This window comes from Coffea arabica, chromosome 1e (assembly GCF_036785885.1).
Source record: "Coffea arabica cultivar ET-39 chromosome 1e, Coffea Arabica ET-39 HiFi, whole genome shotgun sequence".
NCBI lineage: Eukaryota > Viridiplantae > Streptophyta > Magnoliopsida > Gentianales > Rubiaceae > Coffea > Coffea arabica.
This window is the reverse complement of record NC_092311.1, coordinates 45,552,233-45,569,407: the sequence shown is the minus strand read 5'-3', so window position 1 is coordinate 45,569,407 and position 17,175 is coordinate 45,552,233. Positions and strand designations below refer to the sequence as shown.

Sequence of the window (17,175 nt, the reverse complement as noted above, 5' to 3'; positions counted from 1 at the left end):
AGTAATGCTGTTAAATTCAACCTCTAGGAATTGATCAATTGTCGGCAGGTTACTTAGGATGCTCAGCTTATCATTCATTAAAGTTAGATGCATTACATGTACAGGGTCCTCAGAAGGGCCAATTTGCATGTTTCTGAGGGCTTTAATTGTTTAAGATGCTGGTAGGATATTTCCAACTATTAGCTATCAGCTATTAAAATTTGGGCAATTTATTCATGAATTAACAAAGCAAAGTAATTTGAAGAAAATCACAAGAAGCCTGGAAGAACCCACATTAAGAGCTAGCTAGCTATTGTCCGAGGTGATGAAAGTGGTATCAGCTCATCGAGACGAGACGACCTTCTTTGGATAAAACGGTATAAATTCAACATGAGAATCAATCCCATACTTGCTATGTCGGACTAGTTTGCAATTAGGACATAACATATAAATTCTTGGACTGACACAGAAGCCGGCTTGAGCAATAACTTGATTTTGATGCCAAGAGACTTTCAACACGAGGAGCTTGTGTAGATTGAATGAACCGATTATCCCTATTCCCTTGCAAGCTTCAAATTACCATCTTAATCAACCTACCAAACTTCAAAGTTGGTTTCCAGACATGGGGTTCATTCCTTTTGATCAAAAGTGTTGGAAACAAAATCTGCCTAGTGGGCTTAGATCAAGTTACAACCTATATAGTTTCTAAAGGTCAAAAATAAAAAACGAAGCTTTCTAGACTATTAAACGTAGACAACCGTCTTAATTTGGCATACTACCACATGATTTTCATACGAGCTAAGCCAGCAAGAAGCTAATTGACTCTTTTTTTTTAATTTTATTTAAGGACACTTCAAATCTTACGAAGGAAACAAAAAAAAAACACTTTTGACAATCGAATCAATGACCTGATGATTACCCAATTGACTTGATGATCATCAAATTTACGGTCCTATCAACTGAATCAAGGCCTTGGTTGGATTGTAATTTTTTTTAAAAAAAATAATTTATATTTTTTATAAACGTATTTTCTAATCACTTTTTTCACGTCATACACGTCAGGCCACTAATTTGAGAAAATAATAATTCAAACAGGCTATGAGTTTTGTGACGTGCTCAAACACTAGCTTTGTTGAACAATCATGGCGAGTGGCTGTAGTTTGGAACTAGGAATGGGTTTCAAGTTTCAACATCGAACAACTTCGAGGCCCCAGACTGGAATAGTATTTTATTTGCAACGGCAGCTGATAATTCTCATGCCCAAGGGCCGCTTGGAGAAGCCTTATCCTAGCTAGGAAGCCCTCAATGGGCTTTTGCTTCTTCGTCGCCCATTCAACTCCAATCAGTTGTACTGTCTTTTATTTTGGGCTTCCTTAGGCATCATTATCCATTCCATTGTAGGTCCAATGATTTTTTTTTGGGTAAGCAGGAAAGTTCAAAACATCTAACTTACAATCCCTCCATCTTATTATTCAATCTAATCCAATGAATTTGATTAGCTTAACGATTTCACAATAATCCCTTCTCCTGATTTTATTTATTATTTTTAACTCTTTTCACTAATTGCTCCCTATATGTCCCTTTTGGTGTGGAAATATCACCAAGGCAAAACCATTTTAGCTTAAAAAGAAAATATGTGTGTGTATACATGCACACACATATATACACACTCATATTTTAAGTAAATTATTATTTCTTCTTTGGACAAAAAATAAAAAATCGCTTAAATTTCTTAATGCATTGTATTTATTTGATTCCAAGTTGACTTGTCAGGCAATATGAACGCTATAAGCCTTCTAAAATGGTTAATGTGTAAAACCAGTTTTCTAATATGAAAATGCAAGTCGTTTGTTTTTGTTCTTTTTGTCCCTTCTAGGAAATGTGGTTTGATTTTATTGATTAAGTGAAAAAAAAGAAAATTGAAAATCATAATTCTTTGTGATATCCTTTTACATATGTAGAAACTGCTTTTATTTTATGAATTTGGTACACATTTATTTATGATAATTTTTCTTGTCATGAAATCGAATTGAAAGTTGTTTAAATAATAACAAAATGTATTTGTTCATAAAAGCGTTTGTAGTCCAACGGTTAGGATAATTGCCTTCCAAGCAATAGACCCGGGTTCGACTCCCGGCAAACGCAAGAAATTTTCTTTTTTTTGGTTTTTCCTTTCCCTTTTTTGGCAAAATGAAAATTCAATAATGGTGGCTGTGGGGTTCGAACCCACGCGCACTTATGTGCAGAAGATCTTAAGTCTTCCCCCTTAACCTCTCGGGCAAACCACCGTGGTGATCCTCGTTATAAAATTATTGTCTCATATTATAATCTCATCGAAGGACATCCCTGCGCCAGTCGAATCATCCAGAAGGTGAAAATTTTCCTCCTCTTATAAAATTATAAAAACTAAACCGTCATTATCGAAACAGAGAAAAATTGGGGAAAAGCAATAAGTAACCAAACCTAGAACTTCAATTTTCTCGATCCTTTTATCAAATTGAGCTGTAAATTCATCAATTGCAGCTGCGGGAGGAGGAGGACGTGGTGGAGAATGGCGGAACACTTGGCCTCGATTTTTGGGACGGAGAAAGACAGAGTGAACTGCCCTTTTTACTTCAAGATCGGAGCTTGCCGTCACGGCGACCGCTGTTCTCGCCTCCATACCAAGCCTAGCATCAGTCCGACTCTGCTTCTCTCCAACATGTATCAACGGCCTGATGTGATTACTCCTGGCGTCGACGCCAAGGGCCAGCCGATCGACCCTCACAAAATGCAAGAGCACTTCGAGGTTTGCAATTTTTCAAGAAGATTGTTGCAATTTTTTTAAGAAGATTGTATTGAATTTCTCAACTGCATTACAGATTTCATGTCAGGGGATCGATTGAGCTATGGATATTTGTTTTTGTTTTCAGCTATAATTGATTTGTGACACATTGGTTGAATTTTTAGGTAGTTTCAATTAAATTTGACCACATGTTTTCATATGCGTGCATTCGGGTGTGCTTTATTGTGAGTGGAGGTTTGTCTTGTCGTGTGAACGTTTATAATTTTTTTTGGGAAAAGGATGTCAGGTTCAGCTAGATTCTGTCTGTTTTGTGGGAATTCTGTTAAATTCTAACTGGATTTTTTTCTGTCCCTATTATTGGTTATAGGATTCTTTGATGAATATGACATGAGTCTTAGGCACGGAATTTTCTTGAATATTAGGGTATGAACTTTAACTGCAAAGTATAATGCATACTGGCGCATCCTAGGTTTTGCGGACAGGAATTGGAGTCGGAATTTGTGTTCAATTGTATGTAGCTTTGTACTAAAGGAACATCTGCTCCCGCTCCCGTTTACCTTGGAAAGGAACAGTCTATTAGATGATTAGTTCCTTATGGACTCTCTGTGTTGTTTCATTGTGTACTGTGTGCCTTCTTTTGTTAATTGCTAAAAGGTATTCATGCTTTCTTATAACTTGTAAATTTTCTGCATGTCAAGACTTGCTGCAGCTGGTTGATAGCATGTGAAGATTTCTAGTTTTTGTTCATGTTGTGCATAGATGCTGTATTCACATAGGCACGTGAATATTCTAATTCTGTCCTCGTTTACAAAGATTTCTCATGATGAAGATTGGTGCCTCTAATTGCCTTTACAATTTCTTGAGCATGTGGTGCCATTAAGGAACATTATAAAGTATTACAAACCATGTATGTCAGGATTCAGTTACATTATGTTTGATTTTGTGTTGGATAGTGGCCGTTTGTTCCCTCTTTGCTTAGAGTTTAATGTGTTTCAGTGGTGGACATTTCTGTTGAATTTGCAGGATTTCTATGAAGATCTTTTTGAGGAGCTAAGCAAGTATGGTGTGATTGAGAGCTTGAATATTTGTGACAATTTGGCTGACCACATGGTAATTTTCTGACAACTAAATTCAGATTCCTCTTTCCCTAGTTGAGTTGCGAATTGACAGGTCAAATGTCTATGACGGTGTGTTTGCCAGGTTGGAAATGTCTATGTCCAGTTTAGAGAGGAAGAGCAAGCAGCAAATGCATTGAAAAATCTCACTGGGCGGTACTATGCAAGTAATGTTTTTGATTTTCCTCCTCATGTTTTCCCGTTAGTTTTTCTTCTATTTGATGATACAAGTTGCATGATTTAGAGTTCTGGGCTTTGCAAATTATTATGAGGCTAAAACTTGATTGTGGCACCTCTGCAGGACGGCCCATCATTGTTGATTTTTCACCTGTGACTGATTTTCGTGAAGCTACTTGTAGACAGTATGAAGAAAATACATGCAATCGTGGTGGCTACTGTAACTTCATGCATCTCAAAAGGATTAGCAGGTAATGTTCTGTTGTAGTTGAAAAAAAAATCAATAAATTTAGATTAATTGTTTCATTTGGTAACAAATTTAACTTGTGAAATTAGGGAATTGCAACGTCAGTTATTTGGGAGGTATCGCCGAAGGCGCAGCCGGAGCAGGAGCCGAAGCAGAAGCCCTTACAGGCATCGCAGCCATGAAGAGCGTTCTCATTGTCACAGTAGAAGGTATGAAGACAGAGATTATCACCATGAGAGTCGAAGCAGGAGGCATAGGAGCACCAGTCCTGACCGTAGGAGGGGAAGAAGTAGGAGCAGGAGTCCAGGTGGCAGGAGAGATAGAAGTCCTGTTAGGGATGGTAGTGAAGAGAGACGTGCTAGGATTGAAATGTGGAACAGAGAAAGAGAAGAAGCAGAACTAGCGAATAAGATCAATGATAATAGCAGCAACAGGAAAAACGAAAGCGAGGACAATGGGTATGCACAAAATGGAGATCAGTATTATGGACAGGAGCCACCATATGGATATTGAACTGACAGTGGTTCGTTTTCTTTTCTCTCATCATTTTCATTTATCTTTGCTCCTTAGTTGAATTTCTTTTCAAAGGAGGAGCCACCTGTTGTCTAAACGTAGCTTACTGCGCATTTTCCACTGTGCAGGTGGTGTGCAGGTTTACAGTTCTGTGATATGGCTTGTGAAAAAAATATGCACCCTTTTTTGGCTTTCTGATTTCATCATCTTGTGTCTGTGCTTGAATGCATTGCATGATCTTAGTTTGATTGTAGCCAGCGACAGTGTAAAAACTAATCTGTGTTGTCTGTGCATCTATAGCTCATACTGTCTTACATCATCATTCATGTCTTTTCTGTCATAACAATAGTAGAGATCAGTTGATGGTAAATCTTTTTATGGTTCTTTAAAAATTTTTGAAGGCAATCCATGAGTTAGATTTTTTTTTTTCTTCATCCCTGTAATGGGAACAATTACTTGAGGAGTTTCATTGCTCAATTATTTAAGGTAATTTCCGGTGTAAATTTTGTGTTGGGCAAGTTTTTCAAGCCTGACATCTTTTAAACACACTTGAGGGAGCCCTTCACTTTGACATTTTGATTGCATAGACTTGGTGTTTTCGGTTCTGTGTTAGTTGTGATGTTGTTGCTTGTTGATCAACTTTACCATGTCTGTCTCAATGTCATTTTTAGCTCATGAGCAGATCTTGTCATGATTGTCGTATGTTTTCCTGAGTTTTCCTAGCTTTGTTCCTTTTTTCTTCTTTTATGTAGAAGCAGAATGCTTCTAGTAAATTTATACATAACGCATGGGTAGGGTCTTGTGCAATTAGTTGTGGTCTTGGTTTAGGACATCATTGGGAAGCGTGTTGTAGTAGGAATACGAGCTGTAATAATGCATGCGGTGTGCATTTTTCGTTTATTATGCGTGTGCAGTGCATGTTTCTGAATTCTATGTGCAGTCAGGTATTCTGTCACCGCAACAAAACCAGGCTAGTGACCTTGAACTTGTATTTCTTTGCTCTGAAATTTACTTTAAAAAGTGTTATCTTACAGCATCTCGAGTTTTGCAGGTCCAGGTTTCCCTGCTTAAAAGGACCAAGAATATATTTTAACTAAGGCTTACCATGGAATGTGTACAGGTTTTGCCAAGTCAGAGAATTTGATCCAACAGGTTTGATGTGACAGGGATGTGCAGGATTTCAAGGGCATAGAAGACTAATGGATGCTAGAGTGCCTTTGGCTCCTGAGCTGAATTGTTATGATGAGCATAATCTGTTGTAAACTTTTTCAGGTTGTTTGTGTAGGTTGGCTGATGGCAATTGCTGTTTTTCCTTTGTTGGGTTTACGCTCTAGCTATTCGTAGACTGAACAGTTTCTATGAAGTTTTTCATTTTGTACTGGTTTGTAATCATATAAGACGAGCGCAATCTTGGGAGTTTCTCCTTGGTTTGCTGATGAGTTTTGCGAGTGTCTTTGCATTTTTGTTCTGGAGCAAATAAATGAATGGGATCCCTATATCGGTTCTGCTTCAAGTACAGTGAGGATAAAATTCCCATTAATATTAAATTCACACCGTCCGATCTCATTAGAAAACAATATTATGTTCAGCTTTTGTAATATACAGAACATGTTTTAACAATAAACTAGAAGCAAACGATTATCTTTTTTTATTTTTTTGTTTTAATATCACAAGAAGCCAACTATAGGGTCTGAAGTTCTGAACGAAACCCAGTAATGGGATAGATACCAACATGTGCCAAAAATAAACTCATGCGACGTGAGTTTATTTATTTACGGTCATTTTGGAAGTTTATAGAATGCCTATCAGTATCAAAACACATTTTTTTAAAGGAGGAGAGGGTAATATCGAACATTTTACTTTTTTATTTTTTGCTTCTTATAAACAGAATGGTTCAATTAACAGTGATTTTTCACTTATCTCATTGATTATTCCAACTAGTAATGTATTAGTTACGATATGAGCTGTGTCCGTTGTGCTGATATTAGTTACAAGCAAGCATTTGACTACCTGAGTTATGTTTCATTGTGTCGAATATTTTATTTCTGCTTGAAAGCATTAATTTAATTAGAAATCTATAATTTTTCAAGAAAATTAAATTTGACAAATAGAAAATTAACACTGAAATTGGGATGTGCATTTTGTCTATCTATCTATCTGAAAATAAAATACGGTTCTTTCATTTTCTTGTGTGGAAAGATACTTATCAAAATTGTAAAAGTTAAGAAGATTACTACCTAATAATATATGTATAGGATAAAATACGAAGGGTGTGGATTTAACACCTCCCCAAAATTATAATTTATAAGCGGGTGTCCAGTGGTTTTAAAACGTCCAAATACGTTTTGTCATCCAAATTGCAACAACTACCCAGCAAAATCATTTACACTATATATGTGGTAAAGATTTTTTTGTTTATTTATTTACGTAATCCCTCTCAATCCCAACAGTCAAGAACATCTGGATCAGCTAACAAACTTTCTGTAAATATATGCTTCCTTATCATATCAATCAGATTTCCCTCAGAGCTTCTATCTACCAATTTGTCAAAAGTTTCTTTGATAAGCAATGGAGGGCACAAGTTGTTTTCGTCCAAAATCAATCAAACTCAACGCAATGCGGGCCGACTGATATGATAGTTGGACAGCACCAGTTCAGAGGCGGCAGTATTATAAGAAGGGTTTTTTCCCTTGATCCAATGGCTACACCTGAGCTTTTTGTTCTTTGAGAAATAATAATGGCATCCCTCGTCTCCAGTTGGTCTTCCAACTTGAAATCCTTGCCTGATAACTATGTGTTACCTGAGGAAAAAAGGCCAGGAATGCCTGTTCCAGTAAGCAATGATATACCGGTGATTGATCTCGGAGACGGACTAGATTACAGCAGAGCTGACATAGTCCAGCAAATCGTGAAAGCTGGTCAGGATTTTGGACTATTTCAGGTTAATCTGTGATTAATTTACTTCGCACCAAATTCACAAATGTTGTAGCCAGTTATATTTTTTAGATATCAGGTAATTTGGATTGTATATGATATGTGAAACAGGTGATCAACCATGGAGTATCAAAGGAGTTGATGGCTGATGCTATGAATGTGAGCAAAGAGTTCTTTGGCATGTCCACTGAGGAGAAAGCACAGTACTATATTGACTCCGTTGCATTGGAAGAAAAGGCCGGATGCAGACTCTATACAAGTTCTGGGTATTTTTTGGCTCAAGGTTTCGATTTCTGGAAGGATACTTTGCAACACCCTTGTCATCCTCTGCAAAACCACATCAATTCTTGGCCTGACAAACCTAAGAACTACCGGTAACCATAATTTTAGCCGCATCACATTGGGTTTCAGGATACCTGCTCATTTCTGTCATCTTTATATGGAACTTTTTTTTTTTTTTTTTTTGGGACGGGAAAAATGATAGGATGATGATAGGTATTTGATCAAACTAAGGGGGAGGTCTGAAAAAAAGTAATGAAAAGCTCCCCGGATGCTTGAAAAACTAACATAATCAATTGATTAATTTTATTTTGACTGATGACATGATTAACTTTCCTGTTCAGAGAGGTTATAGGACCATACACAACTCAAGTGAGGAAAGTGGCCATGAAAATTATGGACATGATCTATCAAGGTTTAGGGCTTGAAGCGGACGACACTGAGAAAGAATTCGACAACTATAATTTAGCTTTCTCCATCAACCATTATCCAGCATGCCCAGACCCTGCATTAGCCTTGGGTTGCTGCAGACACTCTGATCCTGCAATCCTAACTCTTCTTCAGCAAGAGGTGTATGGGCTCCAACTAGAAAAAGATGGCCATTGGATTGGCGTTAAGCCCCTTCCTGATGCATTTGTGGTGAACATAGGTTTGTTACTGGAGGTATAGACTTTTATCTTCTCCACAATCAGTTAAAACTTGCCTTTCTCAAAATATGTATGTTCCATATATGATACTTCTCCAAACTTCAGGACTCTTTGGTATTTGGCTCTTCTGCTGCATTTTTGTACAGGTCATTAGCAATGGAAAGCTGAAAGGTGCTGTGCATCGAGCGGTTACAAATTCAGTTTGTTCCAGGAACTCACTTGTGACCTTCGTAGGTTGCCCAACTGATGCCACTATTAAGCCTGCAACAGCACTTATTTCTCCCACCAATCCACCGCTTTATCGAGCATTCAACAACAAAGACTTTCATGAGTTTGTGTTTGCCAATAACGCTGAATTTGAGGCTGTTATTGCATACTTAAAACTCAAAACCTAAGCCAGAAATTAGCTGTGCTACATTTGTGGAGAAGCCAGAATCAATCTATGATTCCAAGTACTGTTTTGGTTGGCTAAAAAAAAAAAAAGAAATCTATAATTTCAGGTGGTATGGAATGCCGCCTTAAATAATCGAGCAGCCACTTTCTTTTCAGCACAATGTATCATACTAAAAGGAGTTGCTTTTGTATTAAAATAAGACATTCGCATTTTTAAGAGGATCAATAGTGATTTTCGACATAGTATCTCATGTTTTCTCAAACTATTTTGACCTTGATCATTAATTTCAGAGTTTCAGTTTTGCTTTTTTTTTTTTTTTTTTTTTTGTAATATAATGCAAACCCTTGAAACAACAAGGTAACAAGGTAAAATCAAAAGAACTTCACATATATTGGCAAATAAAAGTACAAGAATACTAAAATGTAAACCCCTTTAGATGAATAAATATTCTGAAGCATATAGCAGTTGCAAAAATTGTAGTATACCAATACAAGGATACGAGCTACACAGCTTTATTACTCTATCGCTATGCAATATTGTAGAACTATAATAAGTATTACTAAATCGACAATGCATCTTCGCGTGTGTAGTACCAAAATCGTGCTATCAAAGTAGAGATCTAACATTTATTCACCACCACATATGCTTCGCAAATTAAACGTCTAGAAAAACAAGAGATATAAGTTCTAAAATTCTCTGAAAAAAATTCAAAGAAAAAATAGCGGATAGAAGAACAGTAAATAGAAGGTTCTCGATTTAAAACCTTTCACTTATCCCAAAAAAAAAAGAGCATGGGTTGCGATAGGGTGGATGGGAGACGATAAAATTAAGAGTCAAGCAGCATAAATGTAATGTAAAGTGTGAAACTTCTTGGATGAAAACTAGATGTCCATTGTTGAGTTGTTTACCAAAAAAAAAAAAATATTTTCGAGTTATTACCATTTAAACTCCAAAAAAAAGGCCTCTTGAAGGGGCCAATACTCGTTTAGAATTTAAAGAAAAAAAAAATCCTTCACATTCGAGTAGTGCATCATGCTACAAAGGTAATGTGACAAAATATGTAAAACAGTAATTAATGCATGCTCCGACTACTCGTACTCAAAGCTATAACGTCTTATAAGTTTATATGTGAAATGGCTTGAGGAAATAACTCTGAAGCATGCCGTTGAAATCCACTTAACATGCAAGTCAAAATCCTTGTTTCTCCCACAAATCCTCCACTTTACCGAGAATTTAACACAATGACTTGCATGAGCTTTCGTTTGCCAATAACTCTGAGTTTGATGCTGTAATTGCATACTTGAAACTCAAAACCTAAGTCACAAATTCTTTACTTGTGGAGAAGCTAGCATTAATCTATAATCAAAGGCGATGTACTAATATGGAGTAGGCTATCGAGAAGCCATCTTCGTTTCAGCAGGACTTATCCTGCTAAACCGAGTAGCTCTTGTCCTCCTTTGATTCCATCCATAAATCCATCTTTCTTTGCTATGAGTTCTAGTGTTGTTTCGCAATATACATGCGTTCTCAAATGACTGTAACCTTGAAGATTAAATGCAGAGTTTCAGTTTTTGCTGGTTCTTGTTTGATGTGATACAACAGTAAACGTTTACATAATTCAGCCCTCTCAATTTTTAAGCAAAAGAACCCGAAGATTAACAATATTTCCTACTGAAATTTCGAAACATCTCTTGAAGGCCTTTTACTACTCGAAAAATTCACCTCAATATACCATGACCAAACAAGTACATTGGCAGGTAACAGCACAACAATATTGTATATAAATCCCTTGAGATAAATAAAAATCCTGAAGCACATAGCAGTTGCAGAAACTACAGTATAGCACTATAACTAAGGATCCCAAGGTCTCTACTATATCACTATGCAAAATTGTAGACCTATAATAATGAGAAGTATTGCTAAATCCCCAATGCATCCGTATGTCTGCAGTACCAAAATCGTGACAATCAAAAGCAGAGATCTAACCACATTTTATTTACCACCATGCTTAGCCTTGGCACGAGACTGTAGAGCATTCTTAGAATTGAATGTCCTGGAAAAAAAATTAGAATAAATGTCAATGTCATAGGGACAGAGATGAGGGACAAAGAAAAGGCCTTTAGATGGGGACAAACTTGCTACAGGATTTGCCAGATACTTGACTGCCAGACTTTCCATTTGCAGATGGACTTTTCCCACCTGCATGAATGTAGCAGAATATATGAGAACGAATAATAGTTACGAAAAAGCACCACAATATCAGCTATTCTTTGCTGCCACATCTTTTTGTCCCGAAACAAAAAGTTACTCAGATATATGTGGTTTTAAGCAAATTATGGCTGGAAAATATGAGATGCTGATTGTGGTCATCCTAAACACAGAGCCTCTACGCAACAAAATCTTTCTTGCTTCGACATGAAAACTATCATTAAAGGAATCTAGAATTTGTTGTACATTAAAAAAAAATAAAGGGAAAAAAAACTTGAAACAAGAAATTTATTAAAGATATAGGGCAATCCCCTCGCTTTGCCAGCATAATGAAGCAGCAAAACGGCCAGGGAGGCCCCAAAGAAAGCATCAATATGCGCCCATCACACAGAAGTGTGCCACATTTAATGAACCTCTCTCTGTGGAATACCACGCCGCCACTTGTTTTGTGTGGTCAGCGCTCGGCCTAAGGCGCTAGATAATGAACGCTAGGTTGATGGTTATTTGACACGTAAAATTTTAGGAGCTTGATTAATTGTTTAATTAAATACCAAAAAAAAAAAAATTACCCGATATTTGAGGTGCAGCTGATTTTGTTTTCTTTGCTGCCACTGGAACAAGCATCTCCGTAGCAGTTTCAGGTGGTCTTTTCTTCCCAGACTTGGTCTTCAAAAGTTAAAAATAATTCATGAAGTCAGACATTTATTAGTACTGCAATAATTGAATGTATACTTCAGGTGACAGTACCTTTTGAGATACCATATCTTGATTCTCATCGTCGCTGTCTTCTGAGTCCTGAAAAGGATACCAAAGAGCTAATGAATATAAATAAGAAACAAAAAGGTGAAGGGGAACAAAAAGTCAGCAAGCAGATTCTAGAAGAAGAGGATATGTTGACAAGAATTTCTTTCAAGAAACCAAGAGAAAAGACCAAACTGAAGCTAAATAGGAATTCTCAGATGCTTCATAAGCCCTAAGACTACTGCTTCAACAATTTATCAATAAATAACGCACAGAAAACACAAACATGCCACAAGCAGTCAATTCTTCAATCATTACTGCTCTAAAGAAAAGATATGTCAAGACCCACGTAATGACTAGTTGACTACATTCCAGTCTAACTATGGAACTTGAACAAGAATGCATATAAGATGAACATTGTTTCTCTTTTCCTCTTCGTTTCCTTCCATTCTTAGAGATGAAAACCATAGTACACAATTCCTCTCATATGGTAAATGGCTCTATGATATCAACTTATTCAGGTCACTCATATTTCTGTCTATTGAGGCATAAAAACATTAGGATTTATAAACACGATATAACAATGGTAACCCAAAAGATTAAGAAATCAATTTTAAGAGAGTTCATAGTGATTTTTTAGGACAAAGTTCATACTCTATCTGCTGAGGCATCACTTGAATCCTCTTCCATCTCACTAATTTCCTCTCCTTCATCATCATCTTCATTTGATTCTGTCTTGTCTTTCTTTAGCTCCACCTTCTTGAATATTGACTTTTCCAAGGGCTTGGGCTCAGCAGGAAGAGCCTTATTCGTAGCAGACTTCGGGCCAACGTTAGGCTCAAGTTTGGCTGACAAGTTTAATGAGGAATCAATTAATTTGGACCGCAAGAAAAATCATGGTAAAAGTTATCAACAAGCGCTAAAGAGAGCAAAAGCACTGCTAAGTACTAGCTACACCAAAAGCAGAGAAAAAAAGACTACCATTTTGAAGTTCATCAACTTGATTTTCCTCCTCTTCATCTTCATTGGAGAAATCTTCACCATCTTGTGAGATAAGAAGTAAGATTAGCAACATCATAAGAAAAGAGATGACGTCAATAACCACTATAATGGATAAAAACGGCAAAACTCACCACTATGGCTTTCAAGTTCAGTGAAGACAGAAAAGATATTGTCAAGGAAATTATACATTTAAGCGAGACAGAAAGCATGCCATGATACCTTTAAATTCAAGATGATTTTTTATTAAAAAATTTCATTGCTTTGAATGCATTAGCATATTCTAAGGACAGAATAGGAGCTTGTAATCAGCGTGAACATGTCATAAACCAAAGTAAAAGGATATCTACTGTCATCATCAGCAATGTATCCAGCGAAGTAGATGCTTCCATCTTTCCAGTCATGTGAGAGCTCAAATTCTCTCTCAAAAACCAAGTCAAACATCAACTGTGGTCTATCCTCTGCTGAAAGAGTCCCTATAACATATTTTTTGTCGCCAACCTTCAAATGAATCGGAACACACTTTGGCCCTTTTCCATCCTTTATCTCACCCAAAGCTGCCTGCAAAAGTTAAAGATACATTTTTTGTCATGAAAGCATGCGTAACTTCCTGTAAAACTAATTAAGTATTCTTCAGACCATTAAACCTATACTCTAGTAAAATGGGTCTATGTAAAAACTTACGACCTGGGAGATGTGAATAAGCCTGAACACTTCAGGTTTGACCTTCAGAGGTTCTCCAGGCTTGACTTCAACACCTGAAAATAGAACGCAGATATTAAGTACAAAGCAGGCAATTTTTCAAGCAAAATAAGAAAGATTGAATTGTTTTCACAATGAGTAGAAAAAGAAAAACTTTGAATTGTAAGATAAATCATCGGAATGAGAAATAACAATTGCTAGCTCTTAGAATAACCTTATGAAAGTTATTAACATCAGATGAGTTAGCATTAATATCAAAAACAACTTGGTTATACTATACAACTCAGGCACCAAAAAATTTACGGGAATAAAGACTCAATTTCTACCCTGCAAAGGATCTATAAAAAGGCTGCTCTTCTGTACAATTGAATAAATATCGTGCAACTATCTCATAAGGCACTCAATGGCAACTTTTTTTCCACAAAGACAGCTGATTGAATGATAATTAGAAGTATCCAGGGTTGAAAAAAAAAAGCAAAAAGAACAGCTATCCTGACTTTAAAGCCTGAAAACTAGTCCAACAGAAAGCGAAGCTTACCCCAAAACTCCATTTGCAGAATATGATGGATGGCCAATGGGAGTGCGAAGATGAAAAGGGGGATGGAGAGAAGATGAGTCTTCTTCTTTGGTCTGCAGAGTCTAAAGAGGCGGAAAGAAGAGCAGGGTTTAAGCAGGGTTTTAAAGAAGTATACTCAATACCGTATTTTAGGGAAACAGGTTTAGTTGCCCCAAATAGCTACGGCCCAATATACAAACCCTAGGGCCTTCTGAGCTTTTTTTGGTGTCAGCGTCCATGAACAATAAAAAGTTTCTGGATCACAATTTTTTGGTGTAAGAGTCTATAAAAAGTTCCTGGAGCACAATTTGTAAACATGGAATAATTATTTTCCTTTCCAGATTCTATTGCAAATTTTTTGAAGATGCTGAATATTTCTGTAGTAATTTCCCTTTCTAGATGCTCCTAGTAATTATTCCATGTCATTTAAGGTGGTGTATATTTCTTTTTGTTTTCTTCGGTCAACAAGGTAAGTCTTAGATAGGTATTAACTTGCTATAATTCGAGAGGAAGTCATAGAAAAGTGCAGTACATATTTTAAGGGGAAAAAAATTATGATTTGATTATTTTTTTTAGCATCGAACTTGGAAAATGAATAATATCTCAGGATGCCACCCTAAAATGCACAGATAATATTACTAATTAGATTTATATGTTGATTTTATGTATTTAAGAAGAGGGCTTTTGAACAAATGCATCGGTTTCAACTTCGTACATGTATGTTGAACTAGGTACTTAAATTTGTAATTTGGCATATCAAATACGAAAATTAAAATCAAATCATCAATTTAAAGGTGTATGTAGTTTAACATTAAACAAATGCTTCTTAGCATAATAGACAAAATTACAACAAGTCAAATATGTAATGCTAATGTCCCCGCAGATAATCTGATTGGTTCCGTAATTTGATAGTTATCAGGTCTCGTGATCGATTCTCGTGTACTACCTCGTTGTGTATCCTTATGGCAAGACTCTACACAGTTTTAGAGAATTAGTCCAACCGAAAGACTGGAATATCCCTGAATGAGGGAAAAAAATGTAATGCTAATGCTGTTAATAACAAGTTGAACTTTATGCATTAATATATGACTGAGAAAGGTGAAAAATGGTTGAAGATGAGTAAAATGGTTATAGCTTTCATGAAGCACAAGCTATGCAGAAGCATAGTTGTTAGGATCGCGATTCGGATCGTACGATCCTACGATCCGGATCAAGGCTAATGATCCAAATCGTAAGTATGATAGAAAATTAGCCTTAAATTAACAAGATCAATAGGATCATGATCCGGATAGTAGGATCGTACATAGGATTGTACGATCTTACGATCCTGATACGATCCTACTATTTTTAATAAATTAAGTAACAATTTTAGTATTTTGACCATATCTTTGTGTAGAAAAGTCGAAATTGAGTGCCGTTTGTTGCGTTGTAAACTATATTCAAAGTGCTTTAAATCCATGTAAATAACTAACCCCAATTCCAAACCTAGAAAATTTGATGAATCTTTAAATTTGACTCATATATTCACTAAAATGAATAGATGATCTTTGTTATAGGTTATCACATGGAGCTAGTGCTTTGTGTCTTTATTATAATAAATTAATATGGTTTAGAGTCTTTAGAAATGAATTAATACTTTTGCTAATTCTAAGTGGATAAGTGGTGGGTTATAAATTTGAACCCAAAAAACACGTTTTTAAGCACAAAATTCTATTCTCAAAATTTTCTTTAATTATTTGTTTATTGTATACCAATTTTTCTATCAATTAAAATATATTTGAAACATTTTATTATATATGTAATATTTAATTATCCTATTATATAAAAAATGATGTAACAATCAATCACTAAATCATAGTTAACTAAATGTATTGTGTTTAACAATTTTATTAATAAGATGATTTATACACGTATAAAGTCAACTTTTCCATGTATATTGTTCCATAATTGAATTTGGATTTACAACAAGAAAGAACAAGTTGTTTAGTTTAATCAAAATACAATTTGAATATATTATAAGTAGTCCCAAATTTCTCTATGTTTTTCAAATTGTCCGAAATACTTTATATAGCACAATTTTATCCTTAATTAACAATATAATTATATTGATTGCACATGAATTACATTATTTGTCACTATATTTATGAATTGCAAACTTAAAAATTATAAATATGATAATTTATTATATTTTTTGTAGGATCTACTGATGCTACGATCTGATCCTGCCAACCAAAAAACGATCCTAGGTAGGATCCCGATTTTGAAAACCTTGTGCAGAAGGAGAGCAATACAATTTTATCAAAATCCAGATAGAATAAGAGAACTTTCGATAAAAATTTTAAATATTTGCTAGGGACTAACAAAAAAATTTCAAAACTTGGGAGCCCACTGCGACTTGGACCCCCTACTAGCATTACCCTTAGGTTTACTGACAAAATTTGGGCTTTAAAGATGTCAAACTTCCCAGCGGCCTGCTGCCTGCCTCGGAATCCAGCGGAAGAATTTCAGGGCGGAGAGTATTCTTAGAATTGAAGTAACAAAAACTACGCATCAAATGACTGGCATCATTTTCCCTTGGTCCAACTTGAAAGTCAGCAATTGCCTTTTGAGTTGGGTTGAAGATTATGTTTAAAAATTTCTTCCTCTCTATTATTGGAAAAAAAAAAATGACTGGCATCATTTACATGTGATTTTTTTTGCTAGTATATATCAAATGAATCGTTGCTACTTGCTACCATTCAACTTTGCAGAAAATACGAGGAAAATCCATTTTTTTCCCAAGTACTAATTTTTTGCTTTTGCATTCATGCATGAATAAGTATTTCTCCAATCTTGGAAAGAGTGTTCATTTGTTTAGCACTTTCGCAACTTAGTAACTTAGAACTTGTATTAAGTACAG

At 35.8% G+C, this 17,175-nt stretch overlaps 4 protein-coding genes and 2 non-coding genes across 7 annotated transcripts; 3 read left to right on the top strand and 3 right to left on the bottom strand.

The window, feature by feature from the left end:
- The first annotated feature begins 2,052 nt into the window (after positions 1–2,052).
- On the top strand, positions 2,053–2,124 carry TRNAG-UCC (transfer RNA glycine (anticodon UCC)). The gene has a single exon. It is a non-coding gene; the product is annotated as a tRNA-Gly (tRNA).
- Positions 2,125–2,184: 60 nt separating this feature from the next.
- On the bottom strand, positions 2,185–2,267 carry TRNAL-UAA (transfer RNA leucine (anticodon UAA)). The gene has a single exon. It is a non-coding gene; the product is annotated as a tRNA-Leu (tRNA).
- A 117-nt stretch (positions 2,268–2,384) lies between these two features.
- On the top strand, positions 2,385–6,329 carry LOC113706590 (splicing factor U2af small subunit A). Of its 2 annotated transcripts, none has more exons than XM_027228527.2 (6): positions 2,385–2,767; positions 3,788–3,874; positions 3,965–4,046; positions 4,181–4,307; positions 4,393–4,826; positions 5,937–6,329. In XM_027228527.2, the coding sequence occupies exons 1-5, from the start codon at positions 2,531–2,533 to the stop codon at positions 4,814–4,816; spliced, it is 957 nt and encodes a 318-aa protein (XP_027084328.2). In that variant the 5' UTR covers positions 2,385–2,530; the 3' UTR covers positions 4,817–4,826; positions 5,937–6,329. The 2 variants fall into 2 exon arrangements, with proteins under 2 accessions (XP_027084328.2, XP_027084320.2); XM_027228519.2 differs by having other exon boundaries at positions 4,945–6,329.
- Positions 6,330–7,456: 1,127 nt separating this feature from the next.
- Positions 7,457–9,315, top strand: LOC113689541 (hyoscyamine 6-dioxygenase-like). Its single transcript, XM_072057915.1, has 4 exons — positions 7,457–7,757; positions 7,862–8,124; positions 8,374–8,692; positions 8,823–9,315. The coding sequence occupies exons 1-4, from the start codon at positions 7,554–7,556 to the stop codon at positions 9,069–9,071; spliced, it is 1,035 nt and encodes a 344-aa protein (XP_071914016.1). The 5' UTR covers positions 7,457–7,553; the 3' UTR covers positions 9,072–9,315.
- Positions 9,316–10,747: 1,432 nt separating this feature from the next.
- On the bottom strand, positions 10,748–13,230 carry LOC113706580 (uncharacterized). Its single transcript, XM_027228508.2, has 7 exons — positions 13,153–13,230; positions 13,001–13,063; positions 12,674–12,867; positions 12,026–12,073; positions 11,848–11,944; positions 11,206–11,269; positions 10,748–11,123 (listed from the first exon to the last, which is right to left on the bottom strand). Exons 1-7 carry the CDS (start codon positions 13,208–13,210, stop codon positions 11,063–11,065), a joined length of 585 nt encoding a protein of 194 aa, XP_027084309.2. The 5' UTR covers positions 13,211–13,230; the 3' UTR covers positions 10,748–11,062.
- A 7-nt stretch (positions 13,231–13,237) lies between these two features.
- LOC140010619 (histone deacetylase HDT1-like) lies at positions 13,238–14,564 on the bottom strand. Its single transcript, XM_072057924.1, has 3 exons — positions 14,259–14,564; positions 13,706–13,776; positions 13,238–13,579 (listed from the first exon to the last, which is right to left on the bottom strand). The coding sequence occupies exons 1-3, from the start codon at positions 14,269–14,271 to the stop codon at positions 13,292–13,294; spliced, it is 372 nt and encodes a 123-aa protein (XP_071914025.1). The 5' UTR covers positions 14,272–14,564; the 3' UTR covers positions 13,238–13,291.
- Between the last annotated feature and the right edge of the window lie 2,611 nt (positions 14,565–17,175).